The sequence below is a fragment of the Coffea eugenioides genome, chromosome 6 (genome assembly GCF_003713205.1).
Source record: "Coffea eugenioides isolate CCC68of chromosome 6, Ceug_1.0, whole genome shotgun sequence".
In the NCBI taxonomy this organism is placed as follows: domain Eukaryota; kingdom Viridiplantae; phylum Streptophyta; class Magnoliopsida; order Gentianales; family Rubiaceae; genus Coffea; species Coffea eugenioides.
Window position 1 is genome coordinate 43,368,689 of NC_040040.1, and position 13,565 is coordinate 43,382,253.

Below are 13,565 nucleotides of genomic sequence, written 5' to 3' on the forward strand. Positions count from 1 at the left end.
AGTCACAAGATTGGCCAATGGGTTGGAGCGTCCCCACCAGCATGATTAGTCGATGAGACAACGCTCCAATCGACTTAAAATCATTCATAGTACTGAGTCAGGATGAGCGGTACCTCACACCCAAATAGGGTGTGATACATCTAGCCGCTCAGTGCTCACGAGTTAAAACATTTCAAGTACAAGTGCAAGTCATGTATTCATTTAACAAGTATCATTCAATCACAAGAAAGAGAGGACGAGGGAGATAAAGTACAACCTCGCCTCGGCAAGTTCACGTATCATATAGCACTTGTACAAATATCAATTCAATCACATTAGCATTGAACATACACTTGACACTTACCGAAAGTCAAGGCAAACAAGAGCAAAGCGAGAAGTCAGACGAGCTCTTAAGCATTCTCGTGACCACCTGAGACATGCATATTCACGATTACCTAGGTACTCGACCAAGATTAAGAAGAAAAACATTTTCTCGCTATCCACTCTCAAGGTCACAAGTTCGAGTCAAGTTAAAAGAGTTTTTCTCGCTAAGTCATTGAAATAATGCTCAAAGATCATTTTTTATTCAAGTCATGGTACGTAATCTTAATTCCAAAAGAAAGTACCATTTCCACTTTCGGTACGAAAATTGAGAAAAAGGTAGATAATTTTCATCTCCTAAAACTTCTAATCTCATGTCCCAAAAGTTAATATATAACAAACGTTCACATTTTCCAAACTAATGGAGTTAAAATCCATCCAAAACTCCACTCATTTTCATAGCAAATGTCAAAATTAAAGGTTCCAAAAATTCAAGTATAAACTAGTGAAATTCTCCAAAGATTATTCTTATTAAAACACTCCCTTTTAAAAGTTCAAACTCATGGAAATCGAGGGTATAAAACTAGGGATTGAAGTTCATTTTTCAAATATGAAAAGAGGTGCTATCAACCAAGGAAGTTGAACAACCAAGAAAATGCATTAAGAGAGGTTTAATCATTTGAAACCAAGATTCAAAATGAAGGTTTAAAGTTCTAAAGGAATCTTGTGTCCAACCATGAAATTAGTCCTAAAACGGATCAACAATCTCAAAGGAAGGTTAAGAGTGCTTAAGAGAGTACTTTGTTTAAAATCAGAAAATTTTCAGTTTGGTACGACACTAATTGGAAAAATCGTATCTCGAATTTCGGAAGTCCAAAAATTGGAAACTTTATACCGTTGGAAACTAGACTCAAAGCACTAAAACTCTCTAGAAGACACTTTTCTCAGACTCCAATCTGAAATTATTCAAATTTTAGCTCAAAAATCACTATTCTAGATAGGACAGAGCAAAACAGGCTTGCAATTTCAGTAAAATTTGGAAATTCGGCAAAATTCGTAGAAGTGGAATCAACCCTTGAAATTTATACCACTAATAGGACTTCAAATATAGTTTCAAATGAAATAAATGAAACTCAATTTGGACCTTTCTATACCAAGATATGACAGTTTTAAGAAAACTGAATTTTGGAACCTGTTTACCAAATTTCCAGTTTTGAAGGCTTGACAGAGTTTCAAAATCTGATCATAACTAAAACTACACAACTCAAAATTTAGCGTGGTTTGTGGCGTTGAAAACTAGATTCAAAAGGCTACAATTCATTAGAAGAAACTGTCTTAAAATTCGTTTTGCAAGATAGGCGAAATTGAGCTACAAACTGCAGCTAGGCTGGTTTCTCGGATGAGAATAGTGAGGAAATTCAATCATCTTTGCCTGTTCACTATGGCTCATAGGAAATGAATTTGGAGGTGCATTTCTAGTTTCGGATGCCATAAACGCACTTGATTTCAACTCCCAAACAAAAGATTATGACCCAAAACGTGAACACTAGTCGGTGCTCCTAGTCAGAAAATTTTCCAGATTTCTTTCTCACTTAAACCCTACTTTAACTCAACCAATTGTAAAATTTTTTTGGGAAATATTTAACACACATAAACACCATCATATAACAAACATTATAGCACCAAAATAATATCAAAATTCAAAATTAACATGAGGGTTTCAACAAGCCAAAATTCGGATAGCAAGCAACTTTCATCTTCTAGTTTTCTTTTCCAACTTTCCATCTAAAACTAAGTCATATCTTCTCAAAATAAGCATCAAACAAGCAAGTAAACACATAATAATCCTCAAGGCCTCTACCTATAAAGTCATCTCAAGTCCTCTACCTAATGTCAAGGTTCTAGTGAACCCATCAACAACCCAACAACTAACTAGCTAAACTAACTTACTATTAATAGTTGAGAGGAAAAAAAATGAGAACTTGGAGGATTACCTTTGCTTCCAAGAATGAAGAACAATCACTAGTATAAGCTCTTGAATCACCAAAGTTTCTTCCTTGATCAAGTTACCTTCCAAGCTTGTATGAAGAACCAAAGAAAGAAACAAATTTGGAGAATTTTCTTAGAGGAAAATGGAAGACAAGGGAGCTGAAATTTTTGAGGAGAAATGAGGGAGTGGGAGTCGGCCAAGGGAGAGAGGAGGAAGAAGGGTTTTGGGTGGTAGGTGGATGATTTGATGGTGTGACAAGAAAAATGACATAAAGGTGTTCTTGGTGCCCAAAAGTCAACAATCGATTAGTGAGCAATTAGTGCTCCTAATTGAGTTTAATTTAACTCACTCACCTCTAATTTCTCAAGATAACTTTTCTTAGTCTACTATTAATCATCTTTAATTCTCCAAGATTAATGTACTCTAGGATCAAAATTGTCTCGAAAAACGTGCATTCACTATTTCTCATTAAACGAGCAGCAAAAAAATTAAATTCGCTAACGAAACGTTTTAAAAATATAAATGAGACATTGTTCCATGCAAATGGATTTAAAATGGATGAAATAAATTATTCGGAGTAAACGGGTAAATAAATAATTAAATAAACCAGTAAAATAAAATAAAATAAAAGTAAGAAAATAAAAATTCGGGTCCTCACATAAAGGATATCAAATTTTACAACACATTTTAGCTATTTGAGGTATCATGCATATAGCAAACCTATACATATAAAGGTCAAAACTATATGTGCACTTGAATCATATATCTATACAATACAGAAAAGGAGAGTAATGCTATATGGTGCAAACACACAGTATCACTTTTTAAAATTTCTAATCTATCCTTACACCTTGTTTAGTATGTAGGAATGGCCAAAATGGGAAGATCTTTCCACTCAGAATATCTTTTTGTACCCAAAATGGGTGGAAGAAAATTTTATCATTCTAGTATTTGGCACACAAATCAAAATAGAATGTTCATTTATTTTCCAGTATTTGGTATAATCCATATTTAAATATCAAAACAGAATACGATTAATACAAATTTGACTTAATTGCTCTAGATTAGTTTAGGGGACATAACATTTTTTTTTATTTGTTATACTATGTTATTTGTTTATTTACGTGGAGTTTTAACATTTTTGCTTTCAAATTATTGATGATTGATATTAAAAAATTTTAATTGTAATATTTAATTCATTCTAGCACATAGATTTTTATGTTAAAATTTTACATCTTCTAGTAATATAATTAATTAATTAGCAAAATAACATATAAATTAGATGAAGCCAAACAAATATAATATATTTTTAAAATTTTTTTTATTTTTATATAAAATTAAAAAATTCACAAAATTGCTCAAAAATCAAAGAATAAAGCATCTAAAAATATTTGTTTACTACTAAAAAAGAAAAAATTTATTTTAAACACAAGAAAAATTACATTTAACTATTATTTGAGCTCATCAATATTCTGAGATATGGTGGTAGAGTAAAAGGATTTATAAAGATAAACTTGACATCCTGTTAATTTGCGCATTTTAGGATAAAGTTGGAAAGAACCTTCCCAAGATTTCCAAAAAATACGATTCTAGGAAGAAGTTGGAATGAGCATTTCAAAAGGAAAGAGGTTCATCACTCATATGATCCATACCAAACTTGGAATGGAATGAACAAGTTGGAAAGGCCTTTCTTTTCCAAACCATTCTTGCATGCCAAACGTGGGGTTTTTTTATTTATTTATTTATAATTATAAGGCAAATTGATCCCAATATGTTCTAGAAAAAAATCTCCATAATAAACGAAAAGTTATCTCTTTGACATTAAATTACAACTCCCTCACATTAATATCCTCACATCGCCTCCATGATATTTTTAAATACAATAATTTCCTCTAAGTAGTAACTAGATTTTTTAGATAACTACATATATATATATATATATCTACCGTGATATATAACTTAATATGAAAAAGATAATCATACATTTTCCTGAAATAAGCACACACCTACGATGTGCCAAAAGCACTAGTATCAATTTATATATAAGGCTTACGTCTATAACCCCCATTTCATCGAATGGGTCAAGTCATTTTTTACCCTTTTGCTTCGATAAATGTAGTGGGTTTTCAAGTGAAAATGTGATGAAGATGGGAGCTAGGGACCAAATTGGTGTGTTTCGCTTTTATGAGAGGTGTAAATCCACAAATGCCATATTCTAAAAGTGAGGGACAAAAACCTCAAAATCCAAAATCTGAGGGACATATCAAGCATTTTACCCGAGCTATCTGTATTTCTCTCCCAAATACTCGTACATATAAATACGCCAAATACAACAGGGCTCGACTCAAAATGGTGTGATATACGACACGCCCCTAAACCCCCTTCGGCCTTCACTTCTTAACCGCTGCTGATCAGGTGAGATCATAATCATCATCTCTGTCATCGACTTCATCGTCCGTTTCATTTTTTTTGTTTGTAACTGATTTCTTGCATTTCATTCATGGCGTCTTCTGGACTTTGTTTTGCCTTTGATCAGTCAACTCATGCTAATTAGTGATCCTTCAGATTTCATTCCATTCTTTTCATTTCCGACCCTTTACTCGATTAGGCTTGCCTTTGTTTTTTTCCTCCTCCTTGAATAAGCAATCAGTGTATTGTTAATTTTTTGGTAGGGGTTCTGTTGTTTTTCAGGTAGAAGTATGGGAAGGCTATTCTTGACCAATCTGGAAGGAAACCACTACAGTTGCAAGCACTGTCATGCCCATCTTGCTCTTACTGATGACCTCATCTCCAGGGTCTTTATCCCTCTCTCTCTCTCTCTCTCTCTCTCATCATTTGTATAGAGCTATGAATGTTTAGCTATGTATCTTATTAGTAACTAGTGCTATATTGGTATTTTCTTTTCTTTAATTTTTGGTGGATGATCAGAAATGTGAATGGAGGGATCTGCTGAGAGGAATTGAAAAGATTAATTGTATTAAGTTGTGGGTTTTTCATTTTATTTTCTTGGCTTTTTGTTGCTTCATTTATTGGTGAAAAGGAAATGGTATATACATCCCTCATTATTTTCTGGCCGATTTTTATCCTTGTCAATCTTTTACATACAAGAATGTATGTTGCTAACGTGTAACAGAACTTCACATCTAACGAAATAAAAATGAAAAGAAAAAAGCTAAAAAGACATGTCAATTACAGATTTAGACGGTCCTTTTTATTCTGTGTTGAGGAGTGAATTTCTTTAAGCTATGTTTGGCAGCTTAAATTTCATTTTGTAAAGGGTTAAATTGGACTCATAATTTTGATTCGTCTTCAATTGAATTTGGAGTTTGATGCTGTGCTTTCCAAGCGGCAGTAATAGGGCTATGGTTTTATCCTTCTATTCTCGTCTTATGTTCATTTGTCCCCAGATGAGATACCATTAAGTAAACTGGCTGGTTTGATTTCAGGATATCCAATTTAGTTTGTGGTTCCACATTCTGGTGTTATTTGAGTTGGTTTTGTTGTGCCCTGGCTTATATTTTCTCTACAAATATAAGTCAAGGGCCTGAGGCGGGTTTTGTGTGAATGGTTATTCACCACAGTTTTGTATTTGTGCAACATAGCATTGAGGCTTTTGCTTCCATGCACAGGCTTAAGCTTTAATAACGACCTATAACCGCGGTTACTTTTGTATGCTGATAATTTGTTTTCAGGTGAATGGTTGATAATTGTAGTATTTTTAGTCTTCCATTGTTGCATTGAATACTGAACATGCAGCGAACTGTTTCACACTCTCTAAATGATGGGTTGGATATTAAATCGATATTAAGATTTATGGTGATTGGAAAATCATATATTTTGTTTTGGGGCTAATGATTTCTGAATTTGTGCTTTTATGCTCTTACTTGTTAGTCGCGTTATGGAAATTTCTTAAACAGTACTATGAACTTGGGAGAAAGTCAAATGCTTGAGGCTTTGAAATCTCTCTCTCTCTCTCTCTCTCTCTCTCTCTGAGTGTGTGCCCCTTTCTATATACCAATCTATGTGTGACCCACACCCCAGGTCCCATCTCACCAGAACTGATTTGGAAATGTGTGTTTGTGTGGCAACATGAATTCCTTCTTATAACGAAAAAGTTCAAAATTAGTTTCTGGTTTCCTTGACTTCTTCTGCGTCTTTTGTTCGTCAGATTGTGAGTGAAGGAAAATATGGGAAGAGATTTCTTGATCCAATTTATATAAGTGCTGACTTTGTACTTCCAAATTATTTGAAACCTGTCTGCGGTATAGTTTTAATGTTTCGCAAGAATAAAACAAGATGTCTGCATTTTGCATCTGAAGGGAAACAAAAGAAATGAAAATAGAGTGTCAAGTTGCTATGATGTAATTATACAACCCTGAGGCCATAAATGTTCGATGTGCCAGACAATCACTACCATTTGTTTCTTTAAAATGGTTACTGCTATTGGATCCTCGCACTTGCTTTCACTCCATGACTCACTTACCTAGGTTGTGCATTATCTACATTCCATGGCTTCATTTAGTAGCTTTTTTTGTCTTGAAATGTCTTGACATATAAGATCAAAAATGATACGCCAAATCAAATTATTCATGAATATAATGCTGCCGGCTTCTATTCAGATCTGGCTAGCACTTCTTGGCTCCTTTCTGTGAGTCAACCTTGCCTTTTAAGTTCCATGAGACTCATCTCCATGAAAAGGTGGTTCAGACAGCTACTAGTTGTAGTTGAGTTGACTGAAGGTATTGAACTAATAACTAATAGCTACTAGTTTCCTTGTAGCCAGATATTTAAGAGTTCTGGTTTGATATTAGGCTGAAGCTCGAGTGCTTGTCATGCCTTGTTTACTTGTGCTTTATAAGTACACTAAGGTTCCATGCTCAGGATAATATGGAACATTTTCGGGACTAATATGGTCTCTCCTAGGTTGAACTTTGTCTGCTATCTGAAGTTATAGAACACAGGGCTAATCCAAAGTACCTTGGCTATCTTGTTTTATTTCAACTTATGCCTCCTAGTATCTTTATGTTAGATTTCTGGTCCTTTACACTAACTCATTGTTTGCTGGTCTTTCCAGTCTTTTCACTCCAAACATGGGAAGGCTTATCTCTTTGACAAGGCGTAAGTGTCCTCATCTTTAGTGCCCTTAAGCACTTGATTCAAATTATGGACCTGATTTGCGATGAGCTGCCACTGGGCTGTGGGATAGATCTGGTCAACTGTTGAAATTGGAGCTATTGATGCATGAGTACTTGCTTATACATTTCCATGATTCTTAAGGACTGGAGTGCCAGTATGTCTGTCTGCTCATAAAACTTGATATTATCTTCCACTTCTAAACTAGCATTTTGCTCATTGTTTTCTGTATATCAGTTACCCTTTCCTCTCTTCTCTTGTAATAGCCGAATATATTTCAGTATCATTACAGGATATGTTTGATTTTGAGGTGCACTGGGGCTTCTTCTTTTTTTCTGAAATGTATGAATGCACGTTTCCCACTTTGGTTGTGTTTATGGCTCAATTCCTTGCAAGAACAATCATATCATGCCTGATGCCTCAAAATTGTAATTCAGATTATCCTGGCAATCATGACAACATACTTTCCATTGCTTAACAGTGTGAATGTGACCATTGGCGAGAAAGAAGAGCGGATGATGATGACTGGGATGCACACTGTGGTTGACATATTCTGTGTGGGTTGTGGCTCGCTTGTTGGGTGGAAATATGTGAGTTCATGAGCACTCATTTGTGCAATTTATTGTTTCTCTATACTATTGCTTATATCTTTTCGTTAAATGTCAGGAATCTGCTTTTGAAAAGAGCCAAAAGTACAAGGAAGGAAAATATATCCTTGAAAGGTATCGAGTTAGTTCTGTGGTTATATATTAACGTTTGTATTTAGTACTTAAAGTGTTTGCTGTTTCTTGCTTGATTAGGTTTAAGGTGTTGGGTCCTGATGGAAGTCCCTATGTCTTCAGCCAAGATGGTCAGTTTTTGGAAAGTGATACAGATGATGGTTGATTAACTTGCAAGCTTTTCTAGTTAGCATCCTGACATCTTAAAGATGACTCCTAAATATCATCATAGCATCTTGAAAAATCAATTAGACTATATTCAACCGTACATATTCTGCCTTCTTTTACTGCAGTTTTGCGTCTAGTGCTCAATGTAACCAGCAGACGGTAAATCATTGTTCTCAATTTTTTCCATTTCTAGTTGAATTTGTAATTGAAAAATTGATGGTTGCTATAGCAGTCTTTGCAACTGCCCAATACCATTGAAAGTTTCTATTGGTGGGAAAGCCTGCTTAGAAAGGCCAGTTATACCAAAAAAATCAGCTCAGCATTCTCTTATATTTTTGTGAAAGAATACTGCACAGATTGATTTACTTGTCTTTTGCATGAAATTGAGAGCTAATTTCTATTTTTTTCCCTCTAATCTTGCAATTTTTTTAAATAAATAATGAGACCAATTGTTGTACACTGATTCTTAATTTTTTATTTTTTATTTTTTTGTTTTGAAAAAACAACTCTTTTCTATTTATCATTTTTACTTGCATTACTTTGCTGGTGCGTTTACCCTGGAGTTTGTTAATGACGATCCTGCAGTTCCTTACTTTGGAAAGAGGAATGTCATTTTCTTTCTATAGGGTTTGTTTGGATTGTAAGTTATTTGGAATATTTTTACTGTAACACTTTTTGTGATGTGATGTATGTGAGATAAAAAGGTAATTGGGAAGATAAAAAGGTGTATTGGAAATTATAATGATAATAAGCAAATAAAATTGAGAAAATAATGCTCAATCCAAACAAACCCAAGTGCGGAGATCTCAACCGTGACTGTTCTTGTTGGACCTCTCCCCTTGGTGTTTTCAAAGAATCAGTCATGCATGAAGAAAATACTAGGTTTCACTATCATCATGTCATTTAATTGTTGGAAATAATTGTGACAGGATGCATTAGATTTTCACTAGTTGTATTTTACTATTTAAATGTTGAAAAATCGAATATTGATGGTACCAAATACCTGAACTTTTCCAATTTTCATCCTAAGGTCTACATACTTGAATTATTTGTTGAGTACTTTTTTTTTATAATAAAACATATTTCATTCAAGGATTACTGGAAATCGTCCAGCACAATTGAGATACATTGTTATCCTGATGGCAGATAAACATGCACTAAAATTATAGATTTGCAATTTAACAAATACATAAGATTTGAGAAATTAAGAATAGATCTAAAAAGTACCATAAATTTGAAAAACATTTCATCATAGAATAAGTCGTTGCAGCTCTCTTTGTGCATGCTGTAATCGTCAGATCTGCTAATCAACAGTTGTAAGGTCTAATAAAGATGGTGAGATCTGCCGAGATTGATCCAAATCTGAAATATTTCCTCAGATCTGTTATCCAACTGGTTCAAGCTCAATATTGAAAGTGAGATCTGATGAGAAGACTGAAGAAATTGTAGATCTAACATATAGATCTAAAAAAATTTCAAGATCTGGAAAAGTAAAGAAACAAAACTAAATAAAACTCTTATTAAGATAGTTTAGGAGAGACTAAAACTCTCACTAGAAGAGACTTTATTGAATGAAAGGAAGAACAAAAGACAAAGGAAGAGGAAGGGAGACCTTGGCTTAAGGCCAAGATCTCCTTCCTATGGAGGAGGAAGGGTAGAGAAGGAAACCTAGAGAGAAGGAAGAGAATCCCTCTTTTGCAAAGATGGGACTTAGACAGCAGGTTAGCACTATTTGTTGAGTACTTTTAATTGATTCATGATGGGCATGATGGGCACTCTTTAGTTTACTTGTCACAAATTAGCATGAGTAGCATCAGTTGATTCAAAGTATTTGGCATAGTAAATCAGAAAAGCCCCTTCACGGTAGGGTGGCGGGCGTTGCTTTATTGCTATGGCCAAATCTCAATGTCCAGGTCTCAATCTATGTCTAAGGTGGTCGTTTGTTTCAATAATTTATTGACATGTAATCACCAATCAACAGTGATTGAAAGACGAATTTCATTTAATAATCAAATCGAATTTGGTTTGATAAGAGTTTCAAATTTGATTTGTTAGTTAAATCATATCAAACTTGATCAAATCAAATTTAAACAATAATTTGTGTTTGATAAACTTTTAAGTTTCATTTCAGCTCAACTCGATTAGTATACAAATAAAATTTACATGTAAAAAGTTCAATCTACTAGACATAGATTTGAATTCGACTCGATAAAAGTTTGTTTGAGTTCAAATCAAGAAGGAAACAAGTCAAGTTTGTCAAAATAATTAAACAAGTTTGAAAATTAGAGTGTTCAATATGTTTAGATTTGTTTACATCCCTATCAATTACAGTAACTCCGTGAAGGGGAATTTGGAGCAGTGGAAGACTCTTAAGGAGTAGCTTTCATGGAATATCAGAACTTCGTCGTCATGGTTGCTGCTGCAGCAATCTGCTTGCTTCCTGATTTTCATATGCTTTGCTCGCGTACGGGGTTTTTTTTGGCGTCTTTTTATTTATAGTTAATTTATAGAAATATGAATAATTTAAATACAAAAATTAACAACAATCCTACGTATTCATTCATATTAACTTTTAAAAAATTAATGTATCTTAAACGATCAATTATTTACTAATTTTTAAAAATTTGTTTACAAACTTTCACTATTACATAATAGTGTACATCAAAAAACTGTACCACATATCCAAAACTTGGTAAATAATCCCCTTTCTATAAATATTCTTTTAGATAATTAAAATTTTTATAATGAGCATCAACCATGAACTATATATTAATATTTAATTAAATAGAAAAAATCCAACAATCTATTTTTCTTCATAAACAAATATTCAGTTTTCAACAATATTGGTAACTCTATCTGTGTAACAATAAATTCTCTTTTTTACATTAAGTTGCAACTCATATGGATAAAAAAATGATGTTGTTAGGAGACAGAGCGGATGCATAAGAACAAACAATATTATTTTTGTGTTCTTAAAAACGCTAAATGAAGGTCTGAATGATATTTGACGAGATCCTTCCCGAATTGATGTTTAGTTGAAAATAAGGTCACGTATTTGAATTTCGGGAATGGTATATCCTCTGCCAAAAATGAACTTTACAATCTTAATTTTAGAATTTTATGTCCTCTTCAATTCATGATCTTAAAATGTTATATCCTATACAATTCATGATCCAAGTAAATCACTCATGCTCTTGCAAATTGGAGGAACATAAGAAAAAAAATCAAAAATTAACTTTTTACATTAAAAAATAATATGAGACAAATTTATAAGAGTACAAATTTTAGTTTTCTCGTGTGAACATGAACTCAAACTACAAAAGATACATACAGAAGATGACCACTCGACAAAATGAAATTTTGCTTGCATAACACTACAAAATGTTAAAACAAACAAAGTCATCGAATGCATAGAAATTTTTTTTTTTTTTTATCAAATTCAACTTCCTTTAATCTTCCTTCTTTATGTTTCCTCACATTTATACTAAAATAAGGAAAAAATTGGATGCGTTAAGACAATATAACATTCTCAAAATTTCACAGAATATGTGAAATTATAACAAATAAATTGGTCAAATAGGTGCTAAAGTAAACTATAATAGCTACGAAATACCAAATCACCAATGATATATACATGTATAAATTCTAGAATTAACATACACAAATTTCAACAAGTGAACACAAAGATGGAAAGTTGATATCTTCTCATTGAGGTACGATTTCAACTGAGAAAGGCCTGTTGTTAAGTATATTTAAAAGGAACTATGAGAAATTTTAGTTGATAGAGATGAGGTTTTAAATTTTGTATTTTATAAGATAACAACAATGAGCGAAGAGATGATGAACAATTTGAATATCAATAATAATTTGAATACTAATCAACGGCATGGTGGTAAAAGGGAGTAATTTATAGGATATGTAAAATTTCAATAATTGTGATTTGAAAAAGATTTTACGATAGTTCTATTTGTAATAATTCAATAGAAAGCAGATACTACAGAGATATCATTAGTTGTTTTTTAAAGTTATTTTAAAATTAGAGATAATTTTTAAACATATAATATAATCCAAATATGATTCAATATGGATAAAACTCAAGTGGCGCATAACCTGCAATTCTCTTTAATTAGGCATGCCACATAAAAATGAAAAACAACTCTAATTAAAATAATTACTTATATATATATACACACACACACTACTGGATTAGTTTTTTGTATGTGTAACAAGAAGGTGATTGGAAATGTATTAGGAGTTTTAATAGCATATTTTAAAAACAGTTTTACCTATATATTTGTTCCTTCTTTTAGAGATTCAAATATGTCTACGGATTTTTTAGCAAAATTAGGGTGTGGTTTTTCTCGAAGTTTTATAAATGCAAATTTTAAAGTAAAGCTGTAAGTCTCCTTCTTGTGCTTTTGGTAAGGCTCTACCAACCCCCTACTCTAAAAAGGTGGATTTATTAATTTATTAATGTTTTTTTTTGAAAAAAAAAAGTTCCATCTGAATAGGGCTACCAAATAGGTATAAATATAAAACCATACGAGTCACAGGTGCAATTCCAAATCTTTTTTTCCTCTTAAATTTAGCCGAGAGGAAACATTGTTAATATTTACACCAGAACTAGCACAATTCAAAAGTTTTATGGTCACCAGAATTTGACATAGCAAGAGAAACTCATGCAACTCGTGTATTTATTATCCTCTGACCAATCAGTGTAAGGCCCCGTTTGGGATTTGAAGTTGCGGTACTTTTGGTTAAAAAGTATTTTTAGATGCTGAAAGTACTTTTAAAGTGTTTGATGAACATTATCTCACAAAATTAGGAGTACAGCGTTTGGCATTAAAAGCACTTTTAGCAAAAACTCAAATTTGATACTTTTAGAGTAACTTTTGTGATTTAAAAAATAAAACATCAAATTTAATCATCTTATCCTATATTATGAACTAAATAAAGAGATAAACAGTTTTAAAAATTTTTAAATTACACATTATTTAATACAATAAATACTTATTAAATTATGTCTCCAAACAATATATTTAAAAGTACTTAAATAGTTGATAAGTACTTTTATTAAAAGTTCTATTAAAAAAGTACTTTTCAATAAATTACCGTAACCTCAAACGAATCCTAAATGTTCATTTGAGAAAATCCCTTCTGGGGAGATAAGTGCACATTTGTCTAGCCAGACCTGGTTGGTGTAACCAACTACTGATCTTTGGCTCAGTAGCTACAAAAAAAGGACTAAATCCCTC

At 32.7% G+C, this 13,565-nt stretch overlaps 1 protein-coding gene across 1 annotated transcript; it reads left to right on the forward strand.

Annotated features, from left to right (window-relative positions):
* Positions 1–4,620: 4,620 nt before the first annotated feature.
* On the forward strand, positions 4,621–8,640 carry LOC113773095 (protein yippee-like At3g11230). Its single transcript, XM_027317630.1, has 6 exons — positions 4,621–4,705; positions 4,982–5,085; positions 7,365–7,408; positions 7,905–8,013; positions 8,090–8,145; positions 8,224–8,640. The coding sequence occupies exons 2-6, from the start codon at positions 4,990–4,992 to the stop codon at positions 8,306–8,308; spliced, it is 390 nt and encodes a 129-aa protein (XP_027173431.1). The 5' UTR covers positions 4,621–4,705; positions 4,982–4,989; the 3' UTR covers positions 8,309–8,640.
* Positions 8,641–13,565: the final 4,925 nt, after the last annotated feature.